Source organism: Anopheles gambiae, chromosome 3 (assembly GCF_943734735.2).
Source record: "Anopheles gambiae chromosome 3, idAnoGambNW_F1_1, whole genome shotgun sequence".
NCBI classification, from domain to species: Eukaryota; Metazoa; Arthropoda; class Insecta; order Diptera; family Culicidae; genus Anopheles; species Anopheles gambiae.
Window position 1 is genome coordinate 12,111,831 of NC_064602.1, and position 16,401 is coordinate 12,128,231.

Sequence of the window (16,401 nt, forward strand, 5' to 3'; positions counted from 1 at the left end):
GATGTCATCCGCGAATCCAAGAAATTAGAGAGACCGGTAGAGGATCCCGGTAGTCACGGATGTCGTTATCTAGCCCCGCGCCTCGAATGACACCTTCCAGGACGATGTTGACGAGCAGAGAGAAGAGTCCGTCACCTTGCCTCAGACCCCTGTGAGATTCAAACGATTCCGACATCAAGTTCCACACTCTCACCTGGCACTGCACCCCGTTCATGATGGCCTCTAACGGCCGGATCAACTTCCCAGGAAATTGATACCTCTGTATGATGTTCCATAGCTCATTCCGGCCTATGGTGTCGATGAACAGGTGGTGCCGTAGGAATCTGCCCAAGAGTGAAATTTTATTCGATGGTGTGTTTGCCTCCAACAAGCCCAGTTTGGTAGCTGTCGACATAATTTGTAGCAAGGGGCGCAAGTTACCATTCTACCTATATTGCAACTCGTAACGTTTGAAGAAACTGCTCCGTGAGGGATTGCGTAATCTATGGCTGATCCCTTAAATAGTTTCACCTTGCGAGCGACATTTTCGTCGCAGGACGTACGTCACGATCGATTAGCTTATTCGCGCGTGTGACTCACTGACCGTTGCTGATCTGTTTGGGCAAAGTTTTTTTGTTCCTCCCCTACCCGAGCCTCAGCCACACTCAGGTTCAGCTCAGTAGGGGGTGGTTGCAAAGGATTTCAAAAATCAAAAATTCCGCCGCTCAAAGAAGCTTTCCATTTTTCTATTTTTTAGCCTTCTTCTATTTCACAAATTTCTATATGCAACCAGTGTGTGTGTGTGTGTATGTGAGCGAGTAGATGATTTAAAATTGCATGAAAAAAACCCCCCGACTCCCTTCAACTGCCACATACGTCTCACTGCCTGAAACTGAGCCATTCACCACACCCTCCTCCTTCGTGGCTTGCAAGGTGTCGGAAAAGTTAGGCTAGGGAAAAGCCAGCCCACTCGTCCACCACCGCCGGCGACACCTCCTCGCCGGTGAAACTTTTGCAGTGAAAGCAAGAGCTACAAAAAAGGGGGGGAAAGGCGACCCGGGGGGGGAGAGGATGAGCTGCGGGGAACACGTCACTCGAAATTCGCGGTGAACCGTATCATGGGAAATATATGGGTGGAGGAGAAAAAGTTTCCCCGAAAGCTCACACGAGCGACAGGGAGCTGTTTCGAGGGAGCGAGAGAAGGTCCTAAGGGGAGGCGAGGGTGACAGAAATTCCAAAATTCCGAAATTCCAAAATACCGAAATACATTTGCCGACCGAAACCGGGGGAAAGCTTGCCGAAGGGCTGCCAAAGCCAGTGCCATCGGGGTGCCGTTGGAGTTGGTGGTGCGCGCGTTTCTTTTCCTTGCGTTGCCTTGGCTGCCCTCTACCCCCGTTTGTGGTTTGCCGAGTAGCCCTACCAGAGAGTAGGTGCACGGAACGATCGGACCACCCGCCGAGTGTTTGGCCGACATTTGAATGGCCAGTCGGCAGGGCCAGTAGCAGCAGCAGCAAGCTAAAGCGAGAAACCAAAGTCAGTGTGGAATTTTCACAATTTATCATTTCTCCCGTTTCATCTAAATTCCTTGGCATTCGGGCTGTCCCATGCCACTCCTCCACCCGCACGGTCCAATCCTCTAGAGACATTGTGGACTGCAAGTGGGAAACGGCAAAGGAAACGCGTGGACTTTCCTGTCCCGGGCGGGTGTCTTCCCCCGGCTGGCTGCATAATGATTGCGCGACTGGTCACCGTGATTTATGTAATCGTTTGCGTTTGCCGGATTCCGAACGCTAGCCTAATGATGGGATCTCTTGTCCCCTCACTCTCTCTATGTGTGTGTTCTTTGCGGACAGAAATTTTTCATCAAAAACCATTCCACTTGGTGGGCGCAGCAGCATTGTGCAGCGTGAGCGCGTAGCAGGGAGGAAAACCCTTCGGGGAACGGCGCTGGACGTGCCGGTTGGGAAGTAATCCGCCAAAGGGCACTGGTCCTTTTGGGATCCCGCTGTCCGCGTTGGGTGGTTTGAGTTTTGTGAGTCGAGGGTTTTTTTTTGTTGCTGCTCCTCTGCTCTCGGTATATCTCTTATCGCTGCACGGTTCCAATCGTCGCGCTACTTCCTGTGCCCTGCTCACATGCCTCCTGGCTCTCGTTTTGGATGTATGTATGCGATGAGTGAACCCACACACACACACACACAAAATCCCATCGCAATCCGGACAAAGTAGTCCAGCAGCGCGCGCGGTAGGTACTACACATCGGCCGGCCGGAAGAAGCTCTGGGATCAACTCAAGTGCTATCGGCACGGCATTAAGAAGGGAGAGGGCAACTGTGGGCTGGAAAGGAAAGCCACAAAACTCGCGAAGAGGTACTCAGCTGCAGACACATTCATTGGGGAAGGAATCAAAAAAAACAGAGAGAGAGAGAAACGAGGAAATCCCGGGGTGGCGCGCTGCGGTGTTGACTATAGAATAAGCAACATAAAATATAATCGCATCGACGGTGTATACGATGGCCGGGACATTTTACAGTGATGATCGGATTTCGGAGCCACAGATGGTAGCTGTTGGTTCGTGTGGTGTTGCTAATCGCAATTGTATAAGGATTTTGCTCTTAACCCATTATCGTTAGACAGGAATTAATGTCAAGTATTATTGCTAAATAAAAACAGAAGGATTCTTCTCATGTTTAGAGTGGAAATAACACTTCTCAAACATATTAAAACAGTCTAAAAATGGCACTGGGCTACTGGGGAACACTTGGATTACGAGAAGATGATAGAGGGCGCCTCTTAACAATGATTACGAAGGACCATCGCTATTTAGTTCGTTCCGTAACAGCTCAAATTTCATAAAATCTCAAAATTACTCATTCGTCTTTAATAACTTCTTCAAAACTTAGGCTCGCAATAAACGAAACAAATGATTACTAGGTACCCCGTACTGTTTCCAAACTTTCTCATGACTTTTCATTGTTTCGTTCCTGGATAACTAAATATCGTTGAATCTGTCCTTCAGTTTTTTTTAATTATTAATGCAATAACTCAGTTTAAACTCAGTTAAAAAAACACTACAAAACACTACACACAACAAAGGCACCAAAAAGACAAAATAGACAATAAACAAAACAAAACAACGACATGTGATTAACAAACTCTGTGATATACACGATGTGACAACCAAAGAATAAGATACCAATACAACACACAACCAAAGAGCAATAGACTAAGAAGTCTAGCTCAATAACAGATGGTTATTCCTCTGAGTATGAGGCTTATTGCAGCATAGGAGGACAACCCCCATCGTCATAAGAAGAAGAAGAAGATACAGGGTTTCCACGATTTATTGGTCAGTTCCCATGATTTTTTGGTGCGTTCCCACGATTTTTATTTTTTTGGTATTTTCCGATTGGATATCAATACAATTGGACCAAAAAATTCTGGGAAACGACCAAAAAAACGTGAGAACGCACCAAAAAAATATGGGACTCTACCAAAAATTGATGAGAACCAACCAATAAATCGTGGGAAACCCTGTAATAATGCAAATGACGCAATTCAAAGAGTCAAACAAATTTGGAAAATCGTAAAAATAAATAAGTCAAAAAATAAAACAAAAAATCAATCCATAAATTAATTGGTAAAGATCAATAAAAGGAATAGATGAACAAAAACCAAAAAGAATCATAAATAGAAGTGGATTAGTTGCTTTGAACCACCGAACAGCACACGCCCATACGCAGAGTATACTACTACGAGAGAACCAACACAATCCAGATAGCCAAACTTATTAGTCGCTTAGGCGAGCGTAGTCCTACTAAGAGTTGCAGTGTCAAATAAGAAGAAATAAGAGCATTAGATTGAGCAACTTCAGATATTAAAGACTCTGGCTTCAATTTTGTTGTTTTTGATAATAATGAAATCTAAAAAAATCATTGGAAAGATGCATCAAACATCAGCCAGATACCGTATCTGCAAAGAAATAAGTAATCATGCTTATTTTGATTCCGATTAGATTCGAGACGAGAGAGAATACAATAACAACAATTCATCAACTCAACGATGTCAGAATATCTCAATTACAAGAATAGAACACGTCAGAATTAATCAACATGAGTCATATCATTAGCCTCAGTCCTTTCATTGCACGAGAAACAACCAACCACTCCACATCACAGCTCGGCGACCAAAAACCCGTCACCCACTGTAATCGGGCCACCGGGGCGGCGGCCCCGTAGGTGTGTAATGTTGCTGGGAGCGGTTGGCCAATCACTTCATTCCATTACCATTTTGGCCATAAACGATGCCGAAATGGATGGCACACAAAATCCGAACGCCAGATCGCCATTCCAAAGCATTCCAGCGGATGGGTGATGGCGGGGCTGCCTGCTGCGGCAGTGGCATGGAATGTGGTCGAAATTCACTTGAGAGTCCTTTGCGCGGTGACAACCTGCGACAACGGCGACGACATTTGATGACGTTTGTTAAGGGGGTGTGGGGGGGGGGGGGGGGGGGGAGAACGATATTCCTTTTCTGTACCTCTCCCTCATCGTGCCGCTGTGTGCTTTTGTCTTCGATGCCGATGGTGGCTCTGTATAGGTTCGGTTCCCTTTGAGGTTGTTTCATACAAGCAAGCAAGGGCGACTGGGCTGGTCAAAACGGACGGCGAAGAGTGCGGGGAGACAAGTCAAGCGTAAATGTAGCTGAACTGCAGAGAGAGAGAGGGAAGAAGGAGAATAAAACACTCATCCCGTTCCGGGGCACCGTTCTGTGCACTCCGCTCACCACTCCGACGCTCATCATTTCGTGTTATTTGCATCGCAAATCAAATTCCGATTTCCATTTCGTCATTTTTGGCACACCGTACAGGAAACGGTGCTGACGGCGGTAGATAAGGAGATACAAAGAAAAAAGAACGAAATCGTCAAGCAGCAAATTGTAATACCCAAGGACCACCACCATCATCACTCAAACCCTGGCGACGATGATGCCAGCCTACTGCTGGTGCAATGATCCATCAGGGCCGAAAGGGGGATATCGTATCATCGCGCTTGTAACGCCACACGAAACGGAACGAAAAACCCATCAAGCGTAAGAGGTCGGTTGGCCTTCCATTCGCCAGTTCCCCGTTCTCCAGAAGGGCCCCCCCCCCCCCCCCGGCAGGTGTGGAGAGTTGCTGCTCCTCGTCGTATTTTTGTGCTTTGTATGCAAAACGCTGTCAAATGCGCTGAGTGGAGCAGATTCTTACGACCTTCGATTGTGTCCTACCCACCCCCCTACCAAAAGGTACAAAGGAGGAGGCCGATACCCTGCCGATGAAGCTGTGTAGGATGGGAGGGAGGTTGAACATTCGTGTAAATTTAATGACCGTAAACCAGAAGCGCACTCGTTCGTTTTCCCCATTGAAGGAGGCGGATGGTCGAAATGGATCCAACCTGGCCCCGCAGACGCTCGAGTCGGCCACTTTAAAATTAAATAAAATTTCAACAACAACGACGACAGAATAAGAAAATATTCTTCATACCTTACACTTGCGATGGCCGTTGGCCTGGAGCTGGGATTCCTTTCGCGCTCCTTTAGGTAGTGGTGGTGCGCGCTGCTGTACGATGAAGAAGACGATGAATAACAATGAAGAACGCCCTTCAAAGTTGAGCAAGTCCACCCGACGACGACGACGACGCCAACAACCACTACCTACTTCACTTTGCACTACCCAGCCACGACGACAACACCGTCCAGTTTGCTCCTCGCTCGTTTGTGTCCGCGCGGGGTGAAATTTTTAGTCGAGCAAAACCTACACCGCCTTCTACGACGACCTGGTTTTGCTCGCTGCGTCTCGCTGCGAGTGTCACAACAAGCCTTCAACAAAATCCATCAACTCCGGTTTTTACAAAACGAAAAGAAAAGGGGGCAAAAAAAACAACCCTCCAGCCTACTAAGCAAAGTGCCGTTGCGAGTTTTTGATCGAGCACTTGCGGGCGGCGTTCCGCGCGGGTGTGTTTCCCGCTTTCTCCACTGATTGATTTGACACTAATTTATCGACTTAGCTCGTCACACTTCAGTGGCCAGTGTGCCACGCGAACCAAATTTTCACTTCACTGCAATGAAAATACACCGCACATGCACAGAAGACAACGCCACCAACGCAGCAACACTGATCAGCCCTCACTGGTGTCGCGGAAGGCTGGGCCGCAAGTCCTGTGCCTGTGCCGCACACACACTTAAAGGAATCTTGCCAAATTACGAATCTTCCCTTTTTGTTGCCGTCCACCAACTCTGTCCACCGCCTTGAAGAGGCTGAAGAAAGCTGTCCCTTCTGAAGAGTGCCGTTATCACCCGCGAACGAAGAAGCAAAGCGTCCAGCACGGTTGACAGTCAGCCGAGGACTGAAATCCGAGGACTCCGATGGCTGGCGTACGGTAAACGCAATCCTCCAGCAATACTCTGCCTATACGAAGAGCTTTGCTCTCGTGTGCACTCGCGAGTTCGGACGCTCGCTCTCTACGGACATGCGTCGACGGCGAGCGCATGGGGTTGCCGAGTTTCCACGGTTTCCGCGCGGAGTGTGTCCCTGCGGACTGTTGGCCCTTTTGTCGGTGTGTGTTTGTGTGGTGCATTTTGCGCCCTCTCCGCGGGTGGGTTTTTGTTTACAAGCCGACGAAACACCGACACCGAGCGGATTGCAGCAGGAGCCACGCTTCGTCCCGTTCGGCAGCTGCCACGTGCTCGCAGTCCGCTGGTCTAAGGGCGAGGTGGGGATGCACTCGCAGCACTGTGCATGTAACGTTCGTTACGGGAGCATATGGATCTAGGGAGCAGAAGAGAGAGAGAATGAGAGCGTGAGAATGAGCAAGAAATGGGGGAAAAAAACTATCAACAAAAATAAACACCTTTAAGGGAACACACCGACCCTTTTCTGTCGCGAGTCCGTCGCTAAACGGAAAATCCTTCCAAGCTTCTGCAAAGGAAATGATGTACGATAAAAGGTGACACATGGCACCTTCAACCTCCACACACACACACACACTCTCCCCTGCTCGGCGATCTCCGGAAAAGGCAGACGACGCTTTCCCTAACGATTACTTTCATTGCCCGTCCACCGCAAAGACCTCCAACCCCGGCCGAAAGCGGCCAAAGTGACGTTCATTCATTCAAACGGGAAGACTAACCGTAACACGGCTTTCGGGATAATTGGAAATGAAAAAGGACACTTTACACTGGCGCGTCTATTTGTGTCGCGCTCAAAATGGTGTGAAAAGGTGTCTCCAGCGAGTGTGTAGCACTCCCCTGCTTTGCAAGTACCAAAGCATATATGAGATAAGATGCATCTGTCTGGCGGTGGCACACTGTAGCCTGCGACGAAGATGATCGTGACAGGTTGAATTTATTCCACCATCTTCCACACATTTGCTGTTTTGTGCGCTTATTTAATGAGCCGCGTTTACTATGCAGCTCCTTCGCCCCGAAGGTTCGATGCTGCAAGCTTGTCCTTTGGTGGTCGCAGCTTCCCGTTATACAATGCGGTCGGAATTTCTATAGTAAATTGCATCCCATGCAATTGTGTCTAGGAGCCGTATCTTACAAAGGTGCAACGCTAGGTGTTCGGGGATAGCTGAACGTGTCTGGGCGGAATGCGATGCTGCATACTTTGCACAATGCGCTTTGCAAATGCACTTTGCATGTGGACGAAACTTTACAACCTTTTTTTAATTATTTAACGGTTGAAATGTTAAGAGATAGTAAAAAAAATCACATTTATATAAACTGTAAGCGATTTTACATGCAATTTATATGTCAATACGGATGAGTTATAAAATCGTTTGAAAAATGTTTCACAAGTTTGAGTACAATTTTTTATTCTATTTTTCGACTTATTTATTCATTCATTTTTTAATCCCATCTTCTATTTGACGGTGTTTCAATTTTGACCCTTCCTCTATAGTACAATTAATAATGTATGTAAATGTTTGGGGTAGTTCATAGCTGATTTTATCCATTTTTCCCCCAAATTTGCAATGTATTATCGAGTTTATTGCACGTCTTGTTCTTGTTGAATACTCTATTTGCTGTTCGTGTGATATGGGCAAAAGAAAATAAACCACACACGAACACAAATTTGACGTGTGATTAATCTCTAACAGAAATGCATTAGTTTTATGGAAATGATCGTATGGTGGGCGATTAAATGGCTAATGTAAACAGCATGCCCTAATGAATTACTATCATACAAGAAACTATAAGCAATATACTATATGGAACGAATGACACTGAACCAACCCATTTTGCAAGAATTGGAGCGTCTACCACTGGAACCTTTTTTCTAGTAGGTTTCGATTCTTATTGTATTAATGTAAGGCCGAAAATACACGACGCGAGGATTCCTTGGGAGAGAAAAATGTAATAATGTAATGTAATTCAAACATTTTGGAGTACTGAACAAGATGCAGTTATACGTGTACTTGAAATAATTTACTTATTATTCGATGGAACAATTTGCAGATGCATGAGATCATGTAAGTAAGGAATTAGCATAAACCAAAAGATAATTGTATAATGCTCGTTGCTCTACCGTTGACCCTGCTCTAATTTTGTTTAATTTAGCCAAATATTTAGTTGACCCTATTTGTATATACTGTGCATATTATACTATTGCTTTCATGAAATAAATTCAAAAGAATTCACTGAAAAAATAATTTCTACTCTTTAAAGTATTAGTTTGCTCTCCAAAAGTTCATAAACAATTCATAACAAATCAGTAATAGTAATGGTTTGCGAAAGTGGTGCTTGTACAATCCTTACACAAACTGTTCCCTACAACTCATCGACAGCTGCATGATGCGCCAGGCCGCTTGCGGGTTCAACTCACTCGGATCGCGACACAGCACCCACGCATGGTGACAGCGAAAAACCTTCTCCGGATCGCCCTCGATCACCGCCGCCCCCGTACCGTCCCGCACGCACACGATCTGCTGCGCCTGAAACGTCACGATCAGTACCGGGCCCTGCTCCATCACCTGTCCCATCGCAAGCTCCACGTTTTCGATGTCCAGTAGTTTCGACTCAAACCTACAGCCCGCCTCCAGTGCCTGCACGATCGGTGTCGCGATCACGCTGTACGCACTTTCAAAACACCAATCTCGCAGGACATCTAGTTCGCCGCGCAAAATCGACTCCAGCACGTTCGGTATGACATGGCGCTCGCAAAACAGCAGAAACTGTTTCGCTTCGAAGGTCGGATCGATCCGGCACACCTCAGTCAGCGCTGCCGACAGTTCGGTTTTGGAGAAAAGGTTGCCCATCACCTGACTCACCTTATCGGTCAGTGCCCGGGACGTGCGAATCGCCACGTTTTCCGACTCGTCGTACTGTATCTTCAGCGCGAGCAGCCGGTTCCAGTGCTGGTTGTTGGTTTTGAAGCTTTCCCACGACTGGTAGAATTTGCTGTCCTTGTGCAGCTCCACGGCCGTTGCGGCTGCGTTCGGTTGCACCGTCGTGCTTGAGGTGTCTTCGGAACCGTTTGCTAGTTCTAAGCGCTTTTGTAGCTTAGCCGGACTGCGATATACTCGCGTATCGACGCTCTGGCTGTCCAGCTCCTGCTGTACGGCTCTTGCCGTTGCACTGAAGCCTCGCAGCGCTCCAGACTGGTCGATCGCTTGACCCTTCTGTGATATCGTTTCGCTTAGCCGCTTGCCCAGCTCCGTGTCGGTGGCGTCCTTTAACACCTTTGCCATGCGGTTTTGTATTTTAGCAACATTCTGTTTCAGCACTTGGCCGCCTTTGCTTGCCTGTGATTCGACCGTGTTGAACTTTTGCCTTGCTGCCTGCAGGGCTTCTGATTGTTCGAGCTTTTGCGCTTCTTCGCGAAACTTTTGCACATTCTCTTTCACCTCTTTGCTCTTTCCGATCTCTAGTTGGACGTTTTTGAAGAACTGAGCGAAAAAGCCGGGACGCCGGGTCGAGTAGCATCGTGCTGGGGTTAACTTGGGTGCTAAGGATGGCACGAAGGAGAAGCCGGCAGGAAGCGTCCTAGCGGTTGCACGTATATGTTGCATTGTTAAGGAGTTTTCCGAAATTTTCACTGCATTTCCATCGTATCACAGTCGGCTTTTGGTGCACGTTCCTAGACACCTAGGCAAGAAGGATAACGTATTGCATCATTCTTTTATCCTTACAAAGGTAAACAATTACACAGCCATACCTGCGCGCATCGTAGCGATTTTGATTTAACGCAACGAATTGTCTGCTGGATTGAACAAATTATTTTAAATTCGTTAAAGCATTACTTTTATTTGCACGAACATCGGCGATTATTCACAAAAGTGAGTCCTTCCTCTGCCTGGCCAACTTGATTTTGAACTGAAGCCCGCCTCATGAAAACTACGCGTGCTCTTGTTTTGTTCGTTGGGTTGTACTAAAAACTGCAAATGTCATGATTTTGACAACACGACGACCGTTTTAGAACAACGAAGCGAAAGAAGCGAAAAAAAAAACAATCGACATAAACAAAACACGCCGCTTGTGTGCGGGCCTTGTCGTTGCCACTCCTTGCTCACAAATAACTTTGTTTTAATGTGGAAATTACTCTCGCTATGGACCGTGCTGGTAATGGCAGGCGGCCTGAAAGGCTCAAGCGCACAGTTTTCCGACATTTTCGACGAAGAGCTGTTCATAAAACCGCTGCCGGATAAGTTCGTCTACAGCTACTTCCAGTTCACGACCCGCTGGGAGCTGGGCAAAAATGATAGCCGTACGTATTTAGTCTCGGTTTTTTTCTTGTTCTCCCCCTAAAATTGATGTATTTACTCCCCATCCCCAGTGCTTCACACTAACCTGGTGTCCCGACCGCTGGCCGAGCTGTTCCATCACTTCGGCGTGCAGGAGCTGCACCTAAGCTTCACGTACGGCCTGTGGCGGTACGAATCCTGGGGCTACCCGGTGACGGATGCCGGCCCCGGTGCGGAAGTGTGGGCCTGGTTTGAACCGACCACCGACCATCGCGCCTCCATCGACCACCGGTGGAAGATGCTGTGCGGAACACTTTCCGGCCTGTTCTGCGCCTCGCTTAGCTTCATCGAGCCGAGCAACACGTTCGAGCCGGTGTACACGCTGCGACCGCAAACGCATCACTTCCCGGGACGGCCGGAACCGATCCTTCGCTATGCCGCACTGCCGCGGGAAATTGTCTGCACGGAAAACCTAACCCCGTGGGCGAAGCTGCTACCGTGCCGGTCGCGCGAAGGTCTCCTATCGCTGCTCGTGCCGGACAGCATCTACTCGAGCAATTACCACTCGCTCGGCGTGCACATCCGGAAGCTGTGCGGGGACGAGGCGTGCAGCGAGTTTCAGCTGGAGGTGAAGCAGACGGTAAGCGTGGTGCAGGATTTGCGACTGTTTGGCGGCCCGAACTGGTCCATCCGCAAGCTGTTCGGCCAGGGGATGGAGGGTTCGTGCGCACTGGCCACCACCAGCAACGTGTACGTGGACGTGACCGACAGCGAGGCGGCGCTGGAGATATCGCAGCAACCCGACGAAACGATCCTTTCGGTCAGGGGCGGAGCGCGCACGCAGCTGCACCGGTTCGACGTGAAGCAGTTTGAAGCGATCACGGCCAAGGGCCGGCGGGCCATGTTCAATGTGGCCGTAATGGACAAGCGCGACCCGAACGTGATCGTGGTGGCCGGGCCGCCGCCCCTCTACGCGAAACGCTTCATCCTGGGCGTTGGGCAGGAGCGGGGCAAAATCGTCACGCAAATCACGAACGCCCACTGGGGTGCGCTGGATTTGATCGTGTTCGAAACCATCCCGTGGTTTGTGCCCGTCTACCTGCACACGCTCACCATCCGCCGTGCCGGGGGTGAGCGTATCGAGCCCGCCTTCCTGCACTACACGCCGGGCGTGCAGCGGGAGCGGCCGTACGGGCTGGAGGTTGCGTTCCGCATCCCGGCCCGCGCTACCATCGAGCTGTCGATTGATTTCGACTACATTTTCCTCAAGTGGCAAGAGTACCCGCCGGATGCGAACCATGGCCACTACATTCCATCGTCGATCATCTCGCTGCTGCTGCCGTCCGCCCGCAACTACACCTCCATTCCGCGGGAGGCGGCCCTGTTCCGGGAGTCGTTCAATGCGACCCAGCTGGCCGGCTACTTTCTGCAGGTGCGGACCGAGGCGCTGCTGCTGACGCTTCCGACGCCGGATTTCAGCATGCCGTACAATGTGATCTGCCTGGCGTGTACGGTGGTGGCGCTTGCATTTGGGCCGATTCATAACATCTCCACGAAGCGCATCGTGGCGAAGGGCAAGGAAAAGGACAAAGTGTCGCTCGGGGAGAAGGTGAAGCAATTTTTCAAAATTAATAAGAAGCCAACCAAAGAGGAGCACACGGCCAGCACGGAAGACTTGAATGCGCCCGACACGGAATAAAGACATGTCAACCCTCCCATGCACCACTAGTCAGTATGGTTAGGAGAGGGGGAGGAGGAGGAAAAGGCATGTTTTTTGTTTTGTTGTTAGATTCAATCCGAATTCATAGGAATTCATAATAAATGTATTTCAAGGGATGAAAAAAAAAAACGATTACGGTGACACCACCATACGACGGGAGTCACTAAGTCTTATGTAAAGGTTAAAGGTCATGCGTTCTACAGGCGCACACAGCCTAATACACCCTATCCTGGTAGCTATTGTCCTGCGGCTTGGCCTGCATGTTCACCATCTGCTGCTGGTAGTGGCGTATGTGGCCCGGCCGTCTCGGTGGCGTCAGATACTCGAACATGCTCTGCGTGTGCTGCGACAGCATCTTGCTCAAATCGCACGGCATCGGATCGGTCCAGAAGAAATCATGATTCAGCGCCGTGTCCGCGTCGATGCGCTTCTTCGGATCGAGCATCAGCAGATAGTCGAGCAGATCGATACCGTGCGGGTCCTTCACGTACGGCCGTAGCCGCTCGCGCACCTTGCGCTTGTGGCCCATCGGCAGCTCCATCTTGTGAAACAGCTCCAGGTTTTCCACATCCGCCCACACATCGTTGGTGAACGAACCGCACAGCTGGGAGATGAGGATGAGCTGCTGCTGTTCCGTCGCCCCCTGCATGATCGGTGAGCGGGTCCACATTTCGGCCATAATGCAACCGGCACCCCACATGTCGACCGGTGGCCCGTAGTTACGGTCGCCGAGCAGCAGTTCCGGCGGTCGGTACCAGAGCGTCACCACCCGGTTGGTGTACCGGTTGGGCAGCCCGTTCTTGGATACGCTGAATGCACGGGCCAGCCCAAAATCGGCCAGCTTGAGGACGCCGTTTTTCGTGATCAGTACGTTCGCCGCCTTCATGTCGCGGTGCAGGATCTGGAATGGGACCGGTGTGAGTGAGGTGGATTTGTTCCCTCGAGTGCCCTAAAACATTCGTACCTTGTTGCTGTGGATGTAGTACAGCCCGTTCAGCAGCTGTTGCATCACCTTCTTGATTTCGCCCAGATTAAACTTCACATTGATGTTCGACAGCAAACCGGCCAGATCGTGCTCGCAAAAGTCAAACACCAGATAGAACGTGGACCGGTAGCGATTCTGGGCGGTGGCCTTGGTGCGACAGATCTCGATCAGGTTCACCACATTCTCGTGCTTCAGCAGCTGCAGGATGCGTATTTCGCGCAATGCCGTAATCGGGAACTGAAATGCCACACGGCGGAATCATTACTAATCATCCTTCCAATCACTTGCTACTGCTTCCTACTTACGCCTTCCTTCTCGTTTTCCATCAGCACCTTCTTGAGGGCGACAAACTTTTTGGTCGATTTCTTCTCCCGCGCCTTGAACACCTCACTGGAGCATGGTGGATGGTGGGGGAAGGACGGTCGAAAGTGCGCATCAGTGAGTCATGCCCGGACAAACAGCAAAACACAAACCAAAACAGTACGTAAACGTGATGTGCATGGGCGCAGCAGGAGGAATTAATCGGCGGGCAAAGACAGCCACGCAAACACTCACCCGAACGTTCCCTGGCCGATTTTGGTCACCTTTTCATACTTGCTCGACTCGTCGCAGTACGGGAAGTCGTAGTTTTCGATGTACTTCTGCTTGTCCGCCAGGCTCAGCATGGTGCTCGAGGTCGACATTTGTCCGCCGCTGGTGCCGGTGCTGGTGTGCTCTGCCGCACTCATACCTCGACCGGAGCTGCGGTGCAAAAGGAGGGGAAAATTCTGTTTTCTGCTGTAACAATTCCGCTGCGAAAAGTTTGGCTTTCTCGTGTACGTGCTTCGGATGTTGTTTGTGTTTGCTACGGTGCTAGTGATGGTTGGGTTGGGATTGTGACACTGTAGCGGAACATATGTACCGCAGTGTCAAACAGGGAACGGTTGCTATCCGGGATGTTGTTCCGTGGGATTGAATTTTGAATGGTACGTTATTTAAATTTAGCTATTTTTAGAGAACTAACATGCGATGCAGGAATTAGCTTTGAATTTGTAACAGCAAAGGAAAAGGACTAATTATTGCAAGAAAAGTGTAAAAATCAAACCTCAATTTAGTTAAGCTCTGCAGATTACGTTGCATTGTTCATAAAACTAATGGTGGTTTATCAATTCCGGAGAGCTCCGAAGTGTTTTGGAATCGATTTCGGATAGTAGGTCCGAAATCAGTTTCCGGAATTGGTTCCGAAATCGGAATCAGAATCGTTTTCGAAATCAAAATCGGAATTGGCTCCGAAATCAGAACCGGTTCCGTAATCCAAATCGGCTCCCGAATCGGAATTGGCTCCGAAATCGGAGTCGGTTTCAGCATCTCCATACTGCATCCGTACTGATAGCCGCAAAGAATCAAAATTTACTTGTAAACGATCCATTATCATCGAGATTTCCGGACTGATTTCGCATCTTAAACTTCTTATTTCTATTCAAGAACTAATTTTCATTTCTAGAGCTAATTCAAATTCTGGTTCTGATTCTCGAATTAACTCCGGAATAGGCTCCGGAATTGATTCCGAACACGGAATCGGCATCGGGTAGGCCCGATTCCGAGCTCCGACCTCTGCTTACTTACTTACTTATCCGGCGCTACAACCGCGGTCTTGGCCTGCCTGAGGAATGTTCGAAACCGCTCACGGTCTCGCGTCTTTGTCTGCCAATCCGTTATCACGGCCTTAATGGCGGACGCCTCCACACCAACTTGCCACCTCAATTTGGGCCTACCACGTCTCCTCTGTCCTTGTGGACGGCCTAAAAAGACTTTACGGGCTGGGTCGTCCGTTTCCATGCGTTCAACATGGCCAGCACACGCTAGATACGCTGCACGAGGTCGCCGTATATCTCGTACAGCTCGTCATTATAGCGGCTCCTCCATTGTCCTTCCACACATACGGGGCCAAGTATCCTTCTGAGCATCTTCCTCCCGAACGTGGCTAAGAGGTTTTCGTCAGATTTGGGCAGTGTCCATGGCTCACAGACGTATATGGGTATCGGTACTACATAGGTACTATATAGTCCTAGCTTCGTCCGTCGCGACAGGTTCTTTGAGGTGAACTGATTTTTCAGAATGACCGGTTGGCAGCCAGCATCCTTGCGCGCAACTCAGTTTCCATGCTATTGTCGTTGCTGACCTTTGACCCAAGATAGGTGAAGTGTGGGACGACTTCAAAAGTGCGTTCACCTATCTGTACGTCATGCCTACGTAGCCTTGGATTATGTATTGGTAGGACCGCTGATGTTGCCACCATCAGTTTGGTCTTTGCCTCGTTTATCTAAAATCCGAGGTTCTCTGCCGCCTGCTCGATCCCTTGGTTGGCTTCTGGGCTACATAGGAGAGCCGCAGACCAATGATGTCTATATCATCAGCGTATGTCAGGAACAGGGTTGACTTATAGAAGATGGTTCCCGTAGTCTCCACCCTCGAGTCGCGGATCGCCGTCAATATCTCCAATTTGAATAGGAGTCCAAGTCCCTCTGGCACAGACCCTTAGTGGTAGCAAAATGTCCTGAGAGTTTTCTATCCACCTTCACCTGGCAAGTGACGTTGGTCATAGTCATTCCAGCTAGCCTTATCACTTTGGCCAAGATTCCAAAAGAGCTCATAGCGTCGTACAGTTTTACCCTGGCTATGCTATCATATGCGGCTTTGAAGTCAATGAAGAGATGGTATGTGTCGTGTACTGTATTCAGCCATCTTCTCCAAGATCTGCCGCATGGTGGTTGATTTTCTGTTTCGTTATCCTCTTGGATTGAACACCGTCATATCCCTGTAATTGTTCCAGTCCAACCTATCTCCCTTCTTGTATATAGGGTAGATGATCCCGCACCTCAGTAACAATTTGATGAATCTCGTTTTCTAACAACGTAGGTGTTGTTGATCACTAGGTACAGGGTTTTCCAATTGAGTTTAGACTAGCAGCATACTTTTTTTGAATAGTCGCAATAGATTCTTGACTAGCATCCTCTA

The 16,401-nt window shown here is 49.1% G+C and overlaps 4 protein-coding genes across 8 annotated transcripts in view; 1 reads left to right on the plus strand and 3 right to left on the minus strand.

Moving 5' to 3' along the window:
* The window catches only part of LOC4578345 (locomotion-related protein Hikaru genki), a 126,931-nt gene extending 120,450 nt beyond the window's left edge, over positions 1-6,481 (minus strand). For 2 of the 5 annotated variants that reach the window (XM_061654448.1, XM_061654450.1), the window contains exon 1: positions 5,505-6,396. The gene's annotated coding sequence lies outside the window, so the exon portion shown is untranslated. Of the gene's footprint in view, positions 1-5,504 lie in introns of all 5 variants that reach the window. The other 3 variants (XM_061654447.1, XM_061654449.1, XM_061654451.1) reach the window with 3 other exon arrangements.
* A 1,925-nt stretch (positions 6,482-8,406) lies between these two features.
* Positions 8,407-10,382, minus strand: LOC1275400 (mitochondrial import inner membrane translocase subunit TIM44). The gene is made up of 2 exons (XM_314650.4): positions 10,174-10,382; positions 8,407-10,103 (listed from the first exon to the last, which is right to left on the minus strand). Exon 2 carries the CDS (start codon positions 10,025-10,027, stop codon positions 8,771-8,773), a length of 1,257 nt encoding a protein of 418 aa, XP_314650.4. The 5' UTR covers positions 10,028-10,103; positions 10,174-10,382; the 3' UTR covers positions 8,407-8,770.
* A 63-nt stretch (positions 10,383-10,445) lies between these two features.
* LOC1275401 (GPI transamidase component PIG-T) lies at positions 10,446-12,463 on the plus strand. Its single transcript, XM_314651.5, has 2 exons — positions 10,446-10,722; positions 10,792-12,463. Exons 1-2 carry the CDS (start codon positions 10,545-10,547, stop codon positions 12,396-12,398), a joined length of 1,785 nt encoding a protein of 594 aa, XP_314651.4. The 5' UTR covers positions 10,446-10,544; the 3' UTR covers positions 12,399-12,463.
* Positions 12,464-12,466: 3 nt separating this feature from the next.
* Positions 12,467-14,284, minus strand: LOC1275410 (cyclin-dependent kinase 9). Its single transcript, XM_314652.5, has 4 exons — positions 13,960-14,284; positions 13,710-13,794; positions 13,384-13,641; positions 12,467-13,320 (listed from the first exon to the last, which is right to left on the minus strand). Exons 1-4 carry the CDS (start codon positions 14,130-14,132, stop codon positions 12,634-12,636), a joined length of 1,203 nt encoding a protein of 400 aa, XP_314652.3. The 5' UTR covers positions 14,133-14,284; the 3' UTR covers positions 12,467-12,633.
* Between the last annotated feature and the right edge of the window lie 2,117 nt (positions 14,285-16,401).